This window comes from Silurus aristotelis (genome assembly GCF_946808225.1).
Source record: "Silurus aristotelis genome assembly, chromosome: 12".
Classification (NCBI taxonomy): Eukaryota; Metazoa; Chordata; class Actinopteri; order Siluriformes; family Siluridae; genus Silurus; species Silurus aristotelis.
Genome location: NC_139585.1, coordinates 23,581,576 through 23,602,403, shown reverse-complemented (window position 1 = coordinate 23,602,403; position 20,828 = coordinate 23,581,576). Strand labels below are relative to the sequence as shown.

Genomic DNA, 20,828 nt, shown 5'->3' with positions numbered 1-20,828 from the left:
CACGTGGAGCATTTTTTTTTTATTTATACTTTTTACTGTATTATTGTCAGAAATCCACCTGCCACCTTTTTTCGGTGGCTGTCAAAACCTCCGCTTTCCCTGAAGCCCCCGGCTTCAACAATGCACACCTGGGGCTCATTATTTACTCATCCCCAGCTCCTATATAAACCCTTCATTCAGCCACACTCCTTGTCGGTTATTGTTGGTATGGGAACGTGTTTGGTGCATGGTTGTCTGTGTTTTCCCTGTCATACGTATTCCTATGCGCTTCTTCCTTTCCGGACTCCACGCGCTCCCCACGGCTGTGCTTTCTTTCCAAAGCGCACCTTTTCCTCCCCTGTGTTCGCCCGTGGACCTCGCCCCTCCAGGGCGTACCACGGATATCTCTCTCTCGTTTGTCGAGAGTCTATGGACTGCCGTGTGTGTGTGTGTTTTTGTGTTAAACTCTCCGTGTTTTCGTTAAACCAAAGCGAACTGTGCTCCGGCTTTGCCTCCGCTCATTATGCTGCATAACAATTATATACGGATTAATTGGTTTTCCATTATTTATTATGGAATAATTACATTCGCTCTTCGACCTTTTTGCATTTCGACCAGTTTTAAGGAACGGATTAAAGTCGATAAGCGGGGTACCACTGTACATACACTGGCGATCAAAATTAGAGAACAATTTATTAACAATTGAACAGTTCTGAAATAATGTCATCTTCACTGCTCAACAGTTGAAGGAGTTTTTGTCCTGTCTATACCATGCTACCAGAACACCTTTTCCTCAAAATAACTAAGGCATTTTAAAAAAACATTATTTTGCAGAAAACACACTGATCAAAATTAGAGAACAACAATGACTGTAGCATGAAAACAACAAAATTTTCTGAAGGTTACTACAGTCAGCAATTAGTAGGAAGTGTACAGGCCTCTGCTCTGAGTGACTACAGCACATCTGCAGCCACAGGACAGCACTAGTCTCTCACACTGCTCTGGTGTGATTTTGGTCCACTCTTCTTCCAGTCTCCTCCACAGTTCGGTGATTGTAGTGGGTTTCTTGGCCATAACTTTGCCGCCAAGGATTTTCCAGAGGTTCTCTATTGGGTTGAGATCAGGACTCTGGGCAGGCCATGTCATTATTTTAATGTTTTCAGTTTCAATGAACTGCTTTACCCGTTTTGCTGTGTGACATGGAGCGTTGTCCTGCATGAACACTGCGGGCTGATTGGGTGATGAACGCAGGGAAGGAACCATATGTTGTTGAAGAAGGTTCTGATAAACATTTGCATTCACTCTGCCATGTAGCTGTATAAGAGGCCCAACTCCTGCTGCAGAAAACATGCCCCAAACCATGATACTTCCTCCTCCACTTTTCACTGACTTCTTTACACACTTTGGGTTCAGTCTTTCTCCAGTTTGTCGCCGAACATAATGTTTCCCATTGGACCCAAATAAATTAAACTTGCTTTCATCACTGAAGTGAACTTTGGACCACTTCTCCTCTGTCCACACAACATGCTCCTCAGCAAAGCTTAGTCTAGCCTTTTGATTCTTTCTGCTAATGAGAGGTTTGGTCACTGCAGAGTGGGCTTTCAGTCCAAATGCTCTTAAACGTCGAGACACTGTATGACGAGACAGATCCTTACCCTGTTCAGCGCTGAACTGGTGAGCAATTCCAGCTGCAGTGTGGAAACGAAGCCCATTGAGATCCTCCGCAGTATCCTGTCCTCTCTTGTATTCCGTGGACTACCAGCCTTCTTGGCGGACTTGAATGAGTTTGTGATGTTGTAAAGATCCAATATTCTTGAAATCACAGATTTGGAACGACCAACTTGTCTTGCTATGGCTAATAGGGTCGTCCCTTTGGCCTTCATCTGGACAACCTGCTGCCAGAGGCTTTCAGTCACTTTAGAATGGCCCACAATCTTGCAGAGTCAGTGAAACTGGAAGTTGGCTGCCAGTTAAATAGGGGTTGACAGATAATCAAGGAAATTAGCACCAGGTGCCAGATTAACACCAATAACTGGGAGGTATCTGAAAGTGTTCTCTAATTTTGATCAGTGTGTTTTCTGCAAAATAATGTTTTTTTTTAAATGCCTTAGTTATTTTGTGGAAAAGGTGTTCTGGTAGCATGGTATAGACAGGCCAAAAAACTCCCTCAACTGTTGAGCAGTAAAGATGACATTATTTCAGAATTGTTCAATTGTTTATAAATTGTTCTCTAATTTTGATTGCAAGTGTACATACAGTGAGGAAAATAAGTATTTGAACACCGTGCTATTTTGCAAGTTCTCCCACTTAGAAATCATGGAGGGGTCTGAAATTGTCATCGTAGGTGCATGTCCACTGTGAGAGACATAATCTAAAAAAAAAAATCCAGAAATCACAATATATGATTTTTAACCAATTTATTTGTATGATACAGCTGCAAATAAGTATTTGAACACCTGTCTATTAGCTAGAATTCTGACCCTCAAAGACCTGTTATTCTGCCTTTAAAATGTCCACCTCCACTACATTTATTATCCTAAATTAGATTCACCTGCTTAAGGTCGTTAGCTGCATAAAGACACCTGTCCACCCCATACAATCAGTAAGAATCCAACTACTAACATGGCCAAGACCAAAGAGCTGTCCAAAGACACTAGAGACAAACCTGTACACCTCCACAAGGCTGGAAAGGGCTACGGGGAAATTGCCAAGCAGCTTGGTGAAAAAAGGTCCACTGTTGGAGCAATCATTAGAAAATAGAAGAAGCTAAACATGACTTGTTTGGAGGAAGAAGAATGATGAGTACCATCCCAAGAACACCATCCCTACTGTGAAGCATGGGGGTGGTAGCATCATGCTTTGGGGGTGTTTTTCTGCACATGGGACAGGGCGACTGCACTGTATTAAGGAAAGAATGACCGGGGCCATGTATTGCGAGATTTTGGGGACCAAACCTCCTTCCCTCAGTTAGAGCATTGAAGATGGGTCGAGGCTGGGTCTTCCAACATGACAATGACCCAAAGTACACAGCCAGGATAACCAAGGAGTGGCCCTGTAAGAAGCATATCAAGGTTCTGGCGTGGCCTAGCCAGTCTCCAGACCTAAACCCAATAGAGAATCTTTGGAGGGAGCTCAAACTCTGTGTTTCTCAGCGACAGGCCAGAAACCTGACTGATCTAGAGAAGATCTGTGTGGAGGAGTGGCCAAAATCCCTCCTGCAGTGTGTGCAAACCTGGTGAAAAACTACAGGAAACGTTTGACCTCTGTAAATGCAAACAAAGGCTCCTGTACCAAATATTAACATTGACTTTCTCAGGTGTTCAAATTCTTATTTGCAGCTGTATCATACAAATAAATAGTTAAAAAATCATACATTGTGATTTCTTTTTTTTTTTTTTTTTTTTTTTTGATTTTGTCTCTCACAGTGGACATGCACCTACGATGACAATTTTAGACCCCTCCATGATTTCTAAGTGGGAGAACTTGCAAAATAGCACGGTGTTCAAATACTTATTTTCCTCACTGTACATACACACATATATATATATATATATTAATACAAAACGAATAAAAAATGTTGTTACCTAATGAATGTGTCCAGGCTGAAGATCCACATATAGAACACAAGCAGAGAAAAGATGATGATGATCAGGAATGTGTCTGTTCTCAGTCATGTTTACATCACTGACTCCCTCTGTCTCATCCACATTAACCCCAAACTTCTTACTGCCTTCTGCCTGCTGATTCTTAGCTCCATAAACTAGTCTACATCTGTGCTGAGTGAGAGACAGGACTTTATACACCAGCGGATTGAAAAAGACAGGCAATGACAGGAAATCGGTTGTTCGACTGAAATTGGCACGCAGGAAAAAAAAAAAAAACTAAAGTAACGAGTCTGTTTTAAAAATGTAAGAAGTAAAAAGTACAGATATTTGTGTAAAAATGTAATGAGTAAAAGTAAAAAGTTGTCTGAAAAATAAATAGTGGAGTAAAGTACTGATACCGAAAGAATCTACCTAAGTACAGTAACGAAGTATTTGTACTCCGTTACTTCCCACCTCTGCAAATAAATATTTATTTTCAATCGCTGGACACCTATTTGGAAGTTTGTTTAAAACAAAATTTTAGCATTTAAACAATAATTAAATGATCAATATGAAAGCTGGCAGCCTACACGTTTTTTACTTGGACCACCTTCTTCCATATGGATCAATTTTCTGTTCTGATCTCAACAAGTCTGTGAAAACTACTGAGTAGGCACCAATCAGAGGCCACATTTTGATGATGTCATCATGTCGAACTTTTTACAAAGTATTTTACAGTATTTTAAAACTACAAAACGACAAAACACTTAAGTATTTTGTTACAAAATATGACACCATTTTCATCAACCCTCTCAAATACAATTTACAAAATACTATTTTATATTTGAAATACGTCTTTGAAATACATGTATCATAAATGCTGCCCATCCCTGGCTACAGCTGAAAGGATACAAAGATATTAGGCTATACAGAGAAGACACATAAGGCAAAGACAATGTTTTCACGCACACTTAACAGTATTTGAGACTTCTTCTTCTTTTGGCTTCTCCCATTAGGGGACATTTGTCTCCCAACCAACTACCTGCATGTCTTTCCTTACCACATCCACTTGATTTTCCTCTTTTCCTACTTCCTGGTGGCTCCATTCTCAGCATTCTCCTAACGATATACCCAATGTCCCTCCTCTGCACATGTCCAAACCATCTGATTCGCACCTCCCTCACCTTGTCTCCAAAACGTCCTACATGTGCTGTCCCTCTATTAAACTCATTTCTGATCCTGTCCATCATCGTCAAGCCCAACGAAAACCTCAACATCTTCAGCTCTGCTACTTCCAGCTCCACCTCCTGTCTTTTACTCAATGCCACTGTCTCTAAACCATACAACATCTTAGGTCTCACCACAGTCCTATAAACTTTCCCTTTCACTCTTGCAGATACCCTACTATTACAAATCACTCCTGTCACTCTTCTCTACCCACTCCAACCTGCCTGCACTCTTTTCTTCACTTTTCTAACACATACTCCATTACTTTGCAGTTTGCACTGACCCCAGGTACTTAAACTCCTCCACCTTCTCCACCTCTTCTCCCTGCTACTGCACCACTCCACTGCCCTTCTTCTCATTCACACACTTTCATTCCCCTTCTCTCCAGCCTGTACCTCCACCTCTCCAGGCTCTTCTCAACCTGCTCCCTACTCTCACCACAAATCACAATATCATTCGCAAACATCATAGTCCATGGAGACTCCTGTCTGACCTCGTCCTTCAACCTATTAATCACCACTGCAAACAGGAAAGGGCTCAGAGCCGAACCTTGATACAGTCCAACTTCCACCATGAACCAGTCTGTTGTTCCTACTGCACACTTCACTGCTGTCACACTGTCCTCATACATATCCTGCACCACCCTCACATACTTCTCTGACACACTTGACTTCCTCATACGATACCACAACTCCTCTCTTGGCACCCTGTCGTACGCTTTCTCTAAATCCACAAACACACAATGCAACTCCTTCTGACCTTCTCTATACTTCTCAAATAACATTCTCAAAAAGCTTTTTATCTTTCTTCATGAAACCATAATGTTGCTCACAGATGGTCACCTCTTCTCTCAGCCAGACTTCCGCTCCTCTTTCTTATAACTTTATGGTGTGACTGATCAACTTTATTCCCCTGTAGTAACGGCAGGTCTGCACATCTCCCTTATTCTTGAAAACTGGTACCAGCACACTTCTTCTCCATTCCTCAGGCATCCTCTCACATTCCAAAATCTTTTTGAACAATCTGGTTAAAAACTCTACTGCCATCGGTATGTCATCTGGTCCAACACGACTTTCTACTCTTCATCCTCTTAATCGCTGCTCTTACTTCCTCCTTACTAACCCTATCCACTTCCTGCTTCACCATCTACACATCATCCAACCTTCTCTCTCTTATTTTACAGTATTTGAGACTATATACCCTATATGGACATTAGTTTGTGGAAGCCTGAGTATTGATATGATTGGTACTGTAAGTGTTTTTTCAACATCCCATTCCACATTTGCTGTTCTTATAACCTCCACTCTTCTGGGAAGATGCTTCACTAAATCTGGGGGTTCGCTTGTGGAAATTTGCAATAATTCAACCACAAGGGTGTTACAAACGTCAGGTACTGATGTAGGTGACAAAGCCTGGAGTGCACTCAGAGTTCCAATTCATTCCAAAGGTGTTCAATAGGGTTGAGGTCAGAGCTCTATAGAAGGAAATCCAACTCATGTAAAGAACTCATGTAAAGCATATCTTCATGGAGCTTTGTGCACAGGGATGTTGTCATGCTGGAACAGATTTGTATCTCATAGTGAAGGAAAAAACATTTCATGCTACAGCATCCAGAGGCATCCTATAAAATTGTGTGCTTCCAACCTAACAGTTTGGGGAATAACCACATATGGCTGCAAAATTCAGGTGTCCAAATACTTTTGTCCATATAGTGTTCGCTCACAAATTGGAAGGAACGGTAATGAGCTTACTGCACACTAATTTACACACAGAACAACGTTTAACTGCAAGTCGTACTGCGTATGTTTAATATGCGGCCAAAAAAATTATAATAAAAAAAAAAAATGATACAATATTTTTTAAGTAAAATAATTGTTACTATTTGAATTCAAGAATGCATAATACAATTTTGTCACTGGTGGTAATAAAGACACAATAGTGAATCCACACTAAATGTCCTAATGTGGTAGAAAAGACATTTCTTTAGGTTGATAATTAGAATAATTATCATTTAAAAACAGATAAACGTATCATTAGATGGAATGAGAAATGTGAGAACAGAAGAAGGTGCACATGTTTGATTTATCAAAGTTGGAGGATTCTGGATGATTGCATTTCAGGGTCATTATATCGCAAATATCTGTAAGAACAACACTGCCACCATGGCAACAAGCTGCTTGAAAATGCTTGTCAGGATGAAAGTCATGTCTGAAGTTTACCAAACAGTACTGGAATTTTGAAACCCGACACTCTGGAGCGCTTTGACCTTAGCATTCAGAGAGATAAAAAAAAAAAACAACAAAAAAAACATAAATATATATATATATATATATATATATATATATATATATATATATATATATATATATATATATATATATATATATATATATCTATCTAGTCTGTAATGTTCATTGCGCCACCTAAGGGTACATAATGAGCATGTATATCCTCCAAATGATCCCTAGATTACTGATGATTTCAACACAGCAACTATGTTAGTGTATGGTATGTCTGAAGCATTGTGTAATAGAGAAAACAACACAAAATAGTGGAGACGAGGTCTGTTTCTATGACGGACGGCTCACATGGAGAAGATTATTGGATATCCATTCAGTCTAAACACTCTGTTGTTCTGCAATCAAAAGAACCACGGGAACATGGAAGTGAGGTTTAAGAAATTACAATGCATTTTTGATCCTATTTCGCCGTAGGTTTGTGTGAGTCTTTTAAATATGAAACTAATGATTTTTCATTCAAGTCGTTTTATTTATTTATTTAGAAAGCAACCCAGAAGTGCTGAGCATGTGGAAAATTTCTTGTGTGCCACAAGCTGAAGGAACGCTTACTCTGAAGAATCAAAAATATCATTTTGAATGACACAGATATGAGTAACTGAAATGTTTTTGGAGTTATGTGACAAATTGCTCCTTTTAGGAAGGACATGGTTCTCAAAGGCATGCACGAGATGGAAGCCACTAACAATTTTCAGCAGTGGAGAAACATTTTAGTGGTGGACTAATATATTCATAGCAGGATATTTGATTTGAATTTTTTTCTGATAATGATTTTGTGTGCTTTAGGATTGCAATATCCTTCTCTGGTGTTGTATAATATTTGTATAAAATATACAAGTGAAAGCAATCCTTTGTATCAGTAAGTTGTGTCTAAACATATCTATTTTAAATGACCAGTAAAGAAAAAAAGAATAAAAAAGAAAATAATTATAAATATAATATATGACATTATCTACATTATGTTGAATTTGTTTTCAACTGAATACAGGCATTTTCAACTTTGGAGAATTTTAAATGGAAGCCATTCCAAGTTGTATAATCTTAACAAAGTCTTTTTGTCTGCTTTTGTTATGTTCTTTCTTTGTTTTGTTTTGTACATTAAATCAACTGTAAATAAATGTTATATATATTTTACAGTGTTTGGCCCCTCATTGCATTATATATACATTATATGGACAAAAGTACTTTGACACCTGACACCTGACTTTCCCAACCATAATAATCGACCAAACTGTTACCACAAAGTTAAATTATACAATTGTAAAGGATGTCTTTGGATTAGGTGGCAATATATTTTCCTTCACTTAAACAAAGAGACCCAAACCTGTTTCATGAGACAAATCCAGCTTCATGGATATATGCTTTACATCGGTTTGGGGTGGAAGATTTTGCAGCCTGCTATAGAGCTCTAATCTCTGACACTGACTGCACCCCGGGTCTCATTCACTTCTCACATTTATATATATACAACGATCTTCTTATAGCCTCGGCCATCATTGTGAAGAGCAACAATTGTAATTCTCAAATCCTCAGAGAGTCTTTGCCATGAGGTGCCATGTTGAACATCCAGTGGTCCGAATGAGAGAATTGTACTGAAAGCATCAAATTTTAACTACTGTAATACAAGATACACACATTTGAATGGTTCTGTTAGCAGACAAAAACATGAAAATGATAAATAGCACATGTGGCTTTGCACGACGTACAGCTGTTATCAGAATGTACTGACTTTTGTTGCCAGTTATTTTGACAATAATGGCTGTATGTTGAGTTATTTTCAGAGGAGAGTAAATCTGTACTGCTATAAAAGCTTTACAATGACTTCTCTAAAATATATCTAAGTTTCATTTCCATAGTATTGTCCCTTGGGAAGATAGACTAAAATAGTTGCTGAAATGTGAAGGGTGTACTTACTTTTGTGTGTGTGTATGTATATATATATATATATATATATATATATATATATATATATATACATACACACACACACACACACACACACACACACACACACACACAAAAGTAAGTACACCCTTCACATTTGAGCAACTATTTTATAAGTAAAAATAACTATTTGAACACCCTGCTATTTTGCAAGTTCTCCCACTTAGAAATCATGGAGGGGTCTGAAATTGTCATCGTAGGTGCATGTCCACTGTGAGAGACATAATCTAAAAAAAAAAATCCAGGAATCACAATATATGATTTTTAAACTATTTATTTGTATGATACAGCTGCAAATAAGCATTTGAACACCTGTCTATCAGCTAGAATTCTGACCCTCAAAGACCTGTTAGTCTGCCTTTAAAATGTCCACCTCCACTACATTTATTATACTAAATTACATGCACCTGTTTGAGGTTGTTAGCTGCATAAAGACACCTGTCCACCCCATACAATCAGTAAGAATCCAACTACTAACATGGCCAAGACCAAAGAGCTGTCCAAAGACACTAGAGACAAACCTGTACACCTCCACAAGGCTGGAAAGGGCTACGGGGAAATTGCCAAGCAGCTTGGTGAAAAAAGGTCCACTGTTGGAGCAATCATTAGAAAATGGAAGAAGCTAAACATGACTGTCAATCTCCCTCAGACTGGGGCTCCATGCAAGATCTCACCTCGTGGGGTCTCAATGATCCTAAGGAAGGTGAGAAATCAGCCCAGAACTACACGGGAGGAGCTGGTCAATGACCTGAAAAGAGTTGGGACCACCGTTTCCAAGGTTACTGTTGGTCATACACTAAGACGGCATGGTATGAAATCATGCATGGCACGGAAGGTTCCCCTGCTCAAACCAGCAGATGTCCAGGCACATCTTAAGTTTGCCAATGACCATTTGGATGATCCAGAGGAGTCATGGGAGAAAGTCATGTGGTCAGATGAGACCAAAATAGAACTTTTGGGTCATAATTCTACTAAACGTGTTTGGAGGAAGAAGAATGATGAGTACCATCCCAAGAACACCATCCCTACTGTGAAGCATGGGGGTGGTAGCATCATGCTTTGGGGGTGTTTTTCTGCACATGGGACAGGGCGACTGCACTGTATTAAGGAGAGGATGACCAGGGCCATGTATTGCGAGATTTTGGGGAACAACCTCCTTCCCTCAGTTAGAGCATTGAAGATGGGTCGAGGCTGGGTCTTCCAACATGACAATGACCCGAAGCACACAGCCAGGATAACCAAGGAGTGGCTCTGTAAGAAGCATATCAAGGTTCTGGCGTGGCCTAGCCAGTCTCCAGACCTAAACCCAATAGAGAATATTTGGAGGGAGCTCAAACTCCGTGTTTCTCAGCGACAGGCCAGAAACCTGACTGATCTAGAGAAGATCTGTGTGGAGGAGTGGGCCAAAATCCCTCCTGCAGTGTGTGCAAACCTGGTGAAAAACTACAGGAAACGTTTGACCTCTGTAATTGCAAACAAAGGCTACTGTACCAAATATTAACATTGACTTTCTGAGGGTGTTCAAATACTTATTTGCAGCTGTATCGTATAAATAAATAGTTAAAAAATCATACATTGTGATTTCTGGATTTTTTTTTAGATTATGTCTCTCACAGTGGACATGAACCTACGATGACAATTTCAGACCCCCTCCATGATTTCTAAGTGGGAGAACTTGCAAAATAGCAGTGTGTTCAAATACTTATTTTCCTCACTGTATATATATTTCTACTTATTCTGATAAGAGTGGGGGAAATCTCATTGATTTTTCCATCTTACCTTGACCTTTACTGAAAGTCATGTAGCACATCAGTGAGCCTTTTAGTTTCATCTATGGCTAAATAATTTAGGTTGAGCAGAGTTGCCGAGTTCCTCTGAGTGCTGCACTGATTTTCCTACCTCTGTGGACTTTAATCTGACACTTAAGATGCATAGCCAGTGGTCTGCTTCCTGAAGGCTCTTAAAAACACGGTGGAAGTGTAACTCTAATAGTAAAATTTGAATTTGAGGAAATAAACTAAACAAAACAGGTTCTGAGGTCAAGGAATTACAGCATGAAACACGTAGTCGGTTTCCTTTACGTCATCAGACGTCTGACAGGGATTCCTTTAATTGGGAAATTCTTTAGCGCTGACACACAGGGTGTTCCCTCGAAAGAATTCCTGAACAGTGCAAACACATGCTTGTCCTCCAAACAACTATTTGCTAATGAACTCTTGTATTGTATTTTAATCAAATAGGGTCAATTCTAATAAAATCCTGTACCCTCACATGAGCCTAAGCGAAGTGAGGAAAACTGAGCCATAGCTACTATAGATTACACAGACATATTGTGACAATTACAGAAAGTTCCAGAAGAAAAAAACAACCCTGCATGACCAGTCTTATCTTTCTTGAACAGAAGTGGGTAGATTAGAAGAGAAATTGTGTTACAGCTTCCTATTATAAGCACAGAGGTTTATGGGGAAGGGCTACAGGGAGCCAGCTAAGATTAAATTACACAAGGCCAAAAACATCAAATACTTTATGGACCGCGAGAGAGAGGAACGCACTCCACTGCCACCCGTACGCTCTGAGAGCGAGGAACGGGAACGGCAAATAAAATCCATCAATACTGCATCTGCTTGTGCTCGAGTCCTCCTCGGTGACAAATTATTCATTGTGCAGCGGGTTCGGTTGCACTGGAATCACTCAGCCATTGTGGGCTCTTGCCTTTGTGTACTGTGTTCACCACGAATGATAACAGGGTGAACACGAAAGGGGCAATTTCAGAATTTCATACATCTTCATTCCACATAGTGTGAGAGACGTTTTGGAGTTTTTTTTTGTGGCTACATAATTATGTTGCATTTAGTATGTTATAATATCAAAATTAGAAAGCAACAATACAGAATAAAAAAAAAAAAAACCCTGACAAAGCATTGTCATGTGAAGGTCACACAACCACTGATAGAGTTGTCATGTGACTCACACCACTTAAAGACTAAATGAGCTGCACGTCCACACGGCCTATAAATAGTTGTAAATGAAGACAAACCTGACTTTCAGCATCTACCTGCATGCCAAGCATTTTTGGAAGAACAATGAACCTCGCAAACTGTAATGTTTTTGCCACACCTCGTTCCCCAGCAACGTCAACGAGAAGAAGAAACTAGAAGTCACTGGCCTCAGTATTGCCTGAACATGTCCAAACATGTCTAAAGTGGCCTTTTCGGTCTCACTGACAATGATTTTTAATGCCACTGCTGGCTCACGTGTAGACATCTCGGAGCCAGACTATCAGACCCGACTCTATCAGGAAGTGATTAGGTTGAAATATTTTGGCAATGAGACATTATATTTATAAGGACCACAATAATGAAGCCAACATGTCCATAATAACTGAAGAGATTTTACCACCCAGATACAGACTAGATCCTAATTTTCAGGAAATAATTGCAATATACACCAAGGGCACCAGTTTATAAGATACGTAATGGGTTCATAAACTCACAACTGAGTCTCTTGTAGCTTGAAGCGTCTCTCAAAGATCAACACTGTCTCGGATGAGTCATCGCTTTTGTATCTACATACCTACAGTAACCTATGATCGAAAACAGAACGTTTTGCCGAATATGATCATTAGTTACTAAGGGACACAAACTGCATATTGAATTTTTACGATTCAATGCATACAGCTAAGCATACAGTTTTCCGATATCTGATTGTATCCGGGTTCACGCTATCAGCTTGCTTTTGCTTTTGGAAATAAACAAGGAGGCTTTGTGTACGCTCTAATCTTCAGCTCGCACCAGAGGGGGGGCTTAGAGTCAGCTGGGAAAACAAAGCACACGTTTCAAGATTAATAGCAAGGTTGGTACGTCCACACCAGTAACAAGCTCCTTCAGACCTACGGAGGTTCCAACGAGATAGAACTGTACATGTGCGAAGAAAAAGAGCACATCTTCCTCACAAACGTGATTACTCAGAGTAAAGCCAGAGTGAAGTCCAATAAATGTACTGTATTAAATCCACAAGCTGGTATTTACCACTCATTAGCATAGTTAGTATGCAAAGGAAAATAAAACATTATAGGCCTCATATTAAATAACAAGGTTTCAGGCAGAAAACTCCCACTTACATTTTTTATTCCATTTACTTTTCCTTAAGAGAAGATGCACAAAACAAAATGTAGCCCGTTGCCATTTATCCCTAGTGTAATTTATTTGCCCCAAAAGCATGAAGATTATTATGTAACATTATTTGACACTTGGATGTTGGGAATGCTCCTTATCCCCATGTGCTAAATGTCCTACACTCATGTAACCCAGAACAAAATAAACACTCATGAGATCATTCTCATCATTCTAGTAGCTTCTACAAGGTCCAAAAGCAATTTACTTTACACACCACTAATTAGCAGTACAATCAGTCAACTGTTCGAGTATAACAAAAAAAAAAAACATTCACCTTGAAACGAGTGATTCTGAATGCTAACGTGTGTGTGTGTGCGTGTGTGTGTGTGTGTGTATCTCAAAAACTTCCAAGTGACTAATAGGTGATAACCTTTCAGTGGACATGTGGCTAGAGATTAAAAAAAATCGGATCAATAGTTCATGCCTTGAATGGACTATTGATGTCTTTCTTTTTGGGAAAACAAAGGATAAAAAAAAATCAGTCCCTGAGCATTGGTTTAATCAGCGCACTGGCTGGGGTTCGGCTTTAATGAGCAGGCGCTTGTAAGCATGAAAGCAGAGACAGAGAGACTGTGATAAGCACAAGTATGCCTTTAAACAACATCCTGAACCTTCACCTGTGCATCTATACATTTTGACCAGATTTAATCCAACTGAATTAATGCATCAATTCAATTAAAATAAAAAAAAATAATTTTGATCTCTTGGTCTTTGGACTAATATACATTAAGATGATGAAGAAAAAAAAGGAAATAAATCATGCAGAAACATTTTTTGTTTTTATATACTAAAGTTGCTTTTATTGAAAAAAGGCCAGGGTGCAAATATGAAAAAAATAAAGACAAGCATATATTTTTTTAAGCATTTTAATACAAACTTAATATAAACTATTTCAGTCCCTCTTCACGTGTAAGACACTGACTCAAAATACTTTGTTATACCGTATTTTATCAAGTATTGCACAATGTAGGTACAAAATTAATATATATACGTTTACATTGTCTTTAATATAGCAAAAATCTTCAACTCTTAACAGAAAATACATCTCTTGTTTCTCCAAAAAAAAAAAAAAAAAAAAAAAAAAAAAAAACTAAATATCCCTACACTGAATTTTCCAACGTTAAGGTAAAGCCTGTACACAACCTTCAGATTTTTTCTTTAATCTATTTTAAAGGTGGATTTCTTTCTTTCTTTTTAATTTATTAAAAAAACAAAACAAAAAAAAAACAGAATGTATGTGTGCATATGCATGTGTATATATATATATATATATATACATACACACACACACACGCACACACACGCACACACACATAAAGCTGCTGCAGCCATCACAGATCACTGGAGAAGTAAAAAGATATAAACGCAATACAGTGTCATAGAAACAATATATACTCTGATACTTTACAAACTCTGTACTCAATTAAATTATACAATTAGAAAAAAAGACCAAGTAACCCCAGATATATTCATTAGTGCCAATTTCTTAAAAATCAGCCAAGTCCTAACCAACTTGAAAATACTGTAAGAGGCCAGAACTTGAAGCTATTTTTTGTTTTTGTGTTTTTTTATTTATATATTTTAAAACAGTAAAAAAATTTGTGCTTTGTTGGCAAAAATAGGGAAGAAAAAAAAAAAAATCTAAAAATGATGTGAAAGTAACCAAGCTTGGACATATACAACAAGCTTTTAGTAGAAACAAACTCAAGGGGGCACAGTAAGACAACACCCTTGGGCACATGCTCTTTTCAGTGACTAATAGATTGGGATTGGTTTTTTTTGTTTTTTTCTTCACTTCCACAGTTCTTTTTTTATGTCTTTTTTTTTTTTTTTTTTTTTTTTTTAAGATGTGCGTCATTTTTTATCTCCTTCCTTTTGCCAACAATAATTTATAAATAAATTCTGGATTCTTTAGTTAGCCATGACTGGCTGGAATTGCTGGTTAGAATACTGCATGCTGCTTAGGCTGAAGTTCAGGCCATCCATGAGAGACTTGTCGTTGAGGCTCCCGTAGGCTGCGAACACGTCGAAGGCATTGTTGTACTGCAGAGGGCTGAGGCTGAGAGGATTCTCGTTGCTGAACATGGTGTTGGAGCTCCCCTGGCTCTGGAGGTTTGGGAAAACAAACTCCTTTGCATTAGGAGAGAGAGCGGATGCTTTCGGCTGCGACGGAGCTCCGAGACCGAGACTGTAGAGAGAATGCATGGAATTGGACATGGCTTTATGTTTCAGTAGGCTGGTCACATTCAGGCCCAGGTTGGTGGGAGACGTGCGGGCCACCTTGTTAGCGCCGCGGCTGCTGTTCTTCATTTTAGTGGAGCCGAACTTGGTAGCGGCGAAAGTGGCTGTGGTGAAAGTCAAAGGTTGAGTTGAGCGTGGCATGAACGAGGGGCTGACGGAAGCCGACTGGCCGAACGGGGGCGACGGAGAGCTAGACTCAGAGGAGACCCCCACAGGGTCGCTGATTGGCATGAAGACCTGAGCATCGGGGTTAAAACTGTTCCTGATCTCCCTGTCCAACTCGGACCCGTTCTCGCCGTTATCGTCCACATAAAGCACCTTGACGGGTCCCTTCTCCCCGATCTGGTAGGAGACTTCGAACGGGTCGATCCACACACTGAGGTCCTGAGGCAAGTTATTCCGGACGTCTTCGATGTTGAGCCCGCTCTCTTTGGCTGCTTCTTCCACTACCGTGTCGACCTTCTCGCCGACGTGAATGCACCTGAACCCAGAACCTTTGTATGGCTTGTCAGGGTACCAGTGGCCTTCATATTTCTTCTTCAACTGCCGTTCGAGCTCTTCGCCGAAGATGTTCACCCGACGCCGAGGGAGTTTGTTGTACAGATAGGATATGATGAAGTTGAGTGCTACTTGGATTTCAAGCTGCATAGCTGCTTCACAGTTGCAAGTGCGCGTGCCTTCCAGAGCTGCTAGAGCCGAGCGTTGCAAAAACCTCCTAGGCAGTAGTAAAGTGACCGGTTCGGGTTGGGACAAACAAGACGCTGGCTGCTGGTAAGAGATTCCTCGTTCCACAGGGAAGTCTTCTCTATCCTTAGGAAGGGAAAAAAGAGGCAAGATGAAGAAGGAAACGCAAATCAACTCAAGCATCTCATACTAAAAAAGCGTCAATGTTTACACGGTTCTCGAACGCCACATTCGCCACAGATTGATAAATCGGACATGCTTTCGGCTTAGGGGAAAGAAACAAAATCAGCCATCCAGCCTGCCTTTAGGACCCTGTCGGAGCAACCCTTCTCCATCAGTGATATATAGGGCATTTCTGAACGATGCGACACTTGGAGATGACATTGCGCAACAGCCGTGGAGATCAGGTTTCCTCCACACAGCAGCCAATAATCTGACGATGTGAACAGGGTGCACACACACACACACACACATACACACACACCCCAAGCCTGACCAAATTAGTACAGTACAACCTTTCTTCACATGGATTATAATTACTGATCACCACCACCACCACACAATCAGACTTCCAAAATGATCCAAACAGAGCATTTTTTTTCCATCCTTCACCCTTTATTTCCTCGATGCTCTTTCAAATGCTTTGTTTCAAGGTTCTCGATGAAGCCAAAAGACTGGATCATCAACTTGATTATGGACACCACTACCAAGACGCCACCCATGATGATCCTCCAAAACCTGCTGACTTTATTATCTTGAATGGGATTCAGCACTATGACTAAAGGAGGAAATATATTATAAACAGAAGCTCTGAACCTAAATGCAGTTCATCATCATCATCTCCAGTCCAAGAGTGCAGGATACTACCAGAACACCTGATCCCTGTATAACCCTATACAATGTAGTGTGCTCGCGACGCATTATAAACATCTCCTGCTGTATATGAGCACTGATAGAAAGGAAAAACACACTAAGAGAGACATGTTCTGTATTTCTCTAACTGGAGAAAACATTATTCTCATTAGAATTAAAAACCCAGCTGGTACTTACAGGCACGAGCACGATTCTGGTGGAGGTTCCCGGATGTAGTTTAATGGCTTCCGCAATGATCTCGTTAGATTTTATTCCAGCGTGTTATTTCTTTTTTTTTCTTTATATATATTGTTTTTCCGTTCGCCGACGCTTTGTTGTTGTTGTTGTTGTTGTTGTTTATTTTGTATTTTTTGCTTCTTGTTTCGAGCCAAAACCAGCCTCCCACACTGCCTGGGAGTTTTTACAACTCTGCCCTTTAAACCAGTTACACAGACGCTTTATAGCAAATCCGCCTCTTGGCGCTCACGTGGGGCGGCGACTCCAATGCACATAAACCACGCCCCAGCACCAAATCAGCCATGTGATTGGACAGTTCTAGTCCGCGTCGTTCCCGTGCCTCAAACGCTGATTGGCTGTTTCCACCCATAGTGATATTTTCACCATTAGCAGCATGTACGTGTTAGAGCGGTTTTAGATTTTCGTTCCCTACACAGAGAAAAACATAAGCAAATATAATTTCTTGTGCCTTTTTTCCCCCCTCAGTATTAAATATATTCTGTCATATCCTGTTATTGCTTTACAAACCATTTATTTTTCAAGCATACATTTATATACAGAAATATAAACTACTCATAATGAATAACGATAATAAAATATATCAATATGTGAGATAATCCATGTTTATGCACCAGATTATAAATCTGCTCTGTGTCCTTGAGTGTTTTTTTTTTTCCCTGAGTGGGTGGGTGGGGGCGACAAAGACGCTCAACGATTCGCTGCTGACTCTCTGACGTCATCATAGCCAAGCCTCCCTTTCGACAAGGGGAGACCATGGCGTCCTCCCTACCCCCATACTACAGTACTAATCAGTATGCCTTAGAAGTGTAGGAGAAAATATTTGTATTCTGTCCACTAATATTATTTCTTATTTATCTGAAATTCTATAAATATTGTATCAACTGTATTTGTGTGCTTGAAATGGCAATTACTGGGAAGAAGCTGTACAGTCTGCCTCTGTGTATATTCATTTAACAAATGCAGAAAGAGGTCTGGAAAAACAGATCCCATCTAATAACATATGAACAACTTAAATTGCTTTAGCACACACACACACACACACACACACACACACACACACACACACACACACAAATTTGTTCTCTCGGTGGTATTAATATTAAGTTTAGTCTACTATTGTCTGCTTAAAGGGGAATTCGTGGAGACAAACTCATTTATCTTCACCGCATGTTCAATTACAACATCATTGCACCCGATTCTGTCACAGAATTCATACAAGAGACATCGTAAACACTCGGAAATCCATGAAAGCTGTGATATCGACATTTCACACAGCTGTTTAATACCTGACAGAGCGATTTAGACTCAATAAACATACTAAAGAACCTCCTTCCTTCGCAGATCTTCTCTCTGACATGTGTTGGTAATAGTACAGGCCTTTAAACCCAGATGTGTGGATCATTCTGTGGGGTTATAAATGTTCATAGTGCAGAGAAGAAGGATAAAGCTGTCTGTCTTTTGTCTATTAGTTTGGTTTATTATCATCCTATGAACTAGTGACCTGATCCGTGTTCAAGCTGCGCTTGGAATGTAAAGCGCATGCTAATTTGTGATGGTGGACAGTTTCTAATTTCTTGTCCTTAACGTACCATGCGTGTTAACAATATCGTATTCAAATCAACACTAGTTTACATATAGAATATGCTAGAATATGCTAGATTGACGTCAATTCAATTGGTTGTGCTTTAAACTGTGCACAATATGTCATAGCAACCAAAAAAACTAAGACAACTCAATCCATAACAAACATCTACTCCGCCCCTTCGTGACATACACCTGATCTCCAGACTGTCAGCACTTCGTTACACCCTTGCATTTCTCACAAAGCCACCACACCTCTCTTATCGTAAAAGTGTGCAATAAACCGTGTGTTCTGGATGATTAATATTGTTTTTCCACGTTGTCATTTTTTGTTCATCTTTGCTGTTGTTTTGAAGCTAAACAAGGAGAAAAAAAAAGAGGAGAATCTCTGATATGTTTGCAGTAAATATCAGTTGTGGTGGGCAGAAAACAACAGGTAGAGAAAGGTGAGATAGGTTCCAGATTGGGCCACTACAGGGGTGTGAGTGTCTTTAGCAGCACGAAACCAGAAGACACTGCATAAGCATTTCCAGCATGACACTGACTCATAAAGTGGAGTCGTGCCAGCGCAGATGGAACATGAAATTTAAAGGTGCCGGCACAGTGTGGCAAAATGCAGCAAAACTGCACCAGAAACATGTTTGTTGTCACTGGTATGATTAGTATTCTTTTATTTCATCTGCAGATTACAGGCTGCCATCTGTTTAGTGCTGAGAGAGAACTGGAAAATGGATTAGTTTAGAGATTAGAATCTTAAACTAAACATTTCGCATTTGTTCAAAGTGCAAATATGTCAAGTCGATGGAGCCATTGGACCAGTTTTAGGTCTTAAGTTTAAAGTTACCACTCAGTCGCAAATATCACATGTTTCTAAATGGGATAAAATGATCTAGGGAAGGTTTGAGCTGTCTAAACAGATTGCTTTAGAGGGAAAAGAGAAACTTAGTGAAAAAAATGTATGATTTATAGCAAGTTCTGAACAGGCCTTCCCTTGGGCTGGTTTTAACGAAAGCCTTATGAAGGGGCTTTGCTTCAGTTATGGGCCTCATCCAGATGTTTGAAATGGAATTGGTGCACAGCAAATTCAAAACTAGCTGCACAATAAAGTGTTCTGTTCGTTTTCTCCGCCACCTTATCCAAGTCCAAGTTACACCAGTAGCCTTATTGCATGTACAATTTATACGGTTGATTTGTACCACCACCGAAAAGGACCACCACAGGATTGGTTTGGTTGGTAAATTATTGTTGGAACGGCAGTGACCGTGAATATAATAACAACGATGATAATAATATATGGAAAGTGATGATCCTTAGGTGCTCCCTTTTTACTTCAGGATTGAGAATGGCAGTCGGTAACTGTTTAACTGTAGGTTTCGCCCGATAAACTAATCAATGTATTTTAGCAGATGTCCCACGCCACCAGGTACTGTATGGAGGATGCCACTCTTGTGATGTGAAGAATCTTACAGAAAGAAAAGAGCCTCCTGACTTGCTGATGGTGCTTTTAATGAACAAAAAAAAGAGTAAAATTTGCTGCCTCAGTCTGTCATAAAAGGATTTGTCCTTGTTAGTGTGCTACAATAGCATCAGCATTGCTTTAATACCTTAAAAGCTCTAAGACTTGTTTTTCATAGTGAAAGTACGACCTCAGAGCCAGATAAGAGGAATTCCACTTATTCAATAGGCATCTGCAAGTGCAGTTGTTATTATACAAAACATGTGATATTTAGCAAGTCCACCTTGTGGTCCAGAGAAGTCAGTTCCACTACTCCCCTTAGGGTGATGTCACTGTTGCCTACATAGTACCAGTCCATTAACGAAATGACCTTTAAAATAAAGTCAGAATTAGGTTTTCCACTTCATTTCCTGCCCTCAACATACTCAGTTGGATCGAAATATATTTCTGAGAGTTACCCATGTAAGATGATCATGGAAATCCAGTTTTGTTCGGCTGCTACTGGCTATAATGACATTAGTGGCACAAAACTACAGTATAAGGATTATGT

General features: G+C 39.8%; 1 protein-coding gene across 1 annotated transcript; it reads right to left on the bottom strand.

Moving 5' to 3' along the window:
* Window positions 1-13,976: 13,976 nt before the first annotated feature.
* tob1b (transducer of ERBB2, 1b) lies at window positions 13,977-17,455 on the bottom strand. Its single transcript, XM_083556102.1, has 2 exons — window positions 17,182-17,455; window positions 13,977-16,257 (listed from the first exon to the last, which is right to left on the bottom strand). Exon 2 carries the CDS (start codon window positions 16,093-16,095, stop codon window positions 15,118-15,120), a length of 978 nt encoding a protein of 325 aa, XP_083412228.1. The 5' UTR covers window positions 16,096-16,257; window positions 17,182-17,455; the 3' UTR covers window positions 13,977-15,117.
* Between the last annotated feature and the right edge of the window lie 3,373 nt (window positions 17,456-20,828).

Coding starts and splice junctions, on each gene's coding strand:
- tob1b (XM_083556102.1), bottom strand. CDS start 16,095: ATGCAGCTTGAAATCCAAGTAGCACTCAACTTCATCATATCCTATCTG.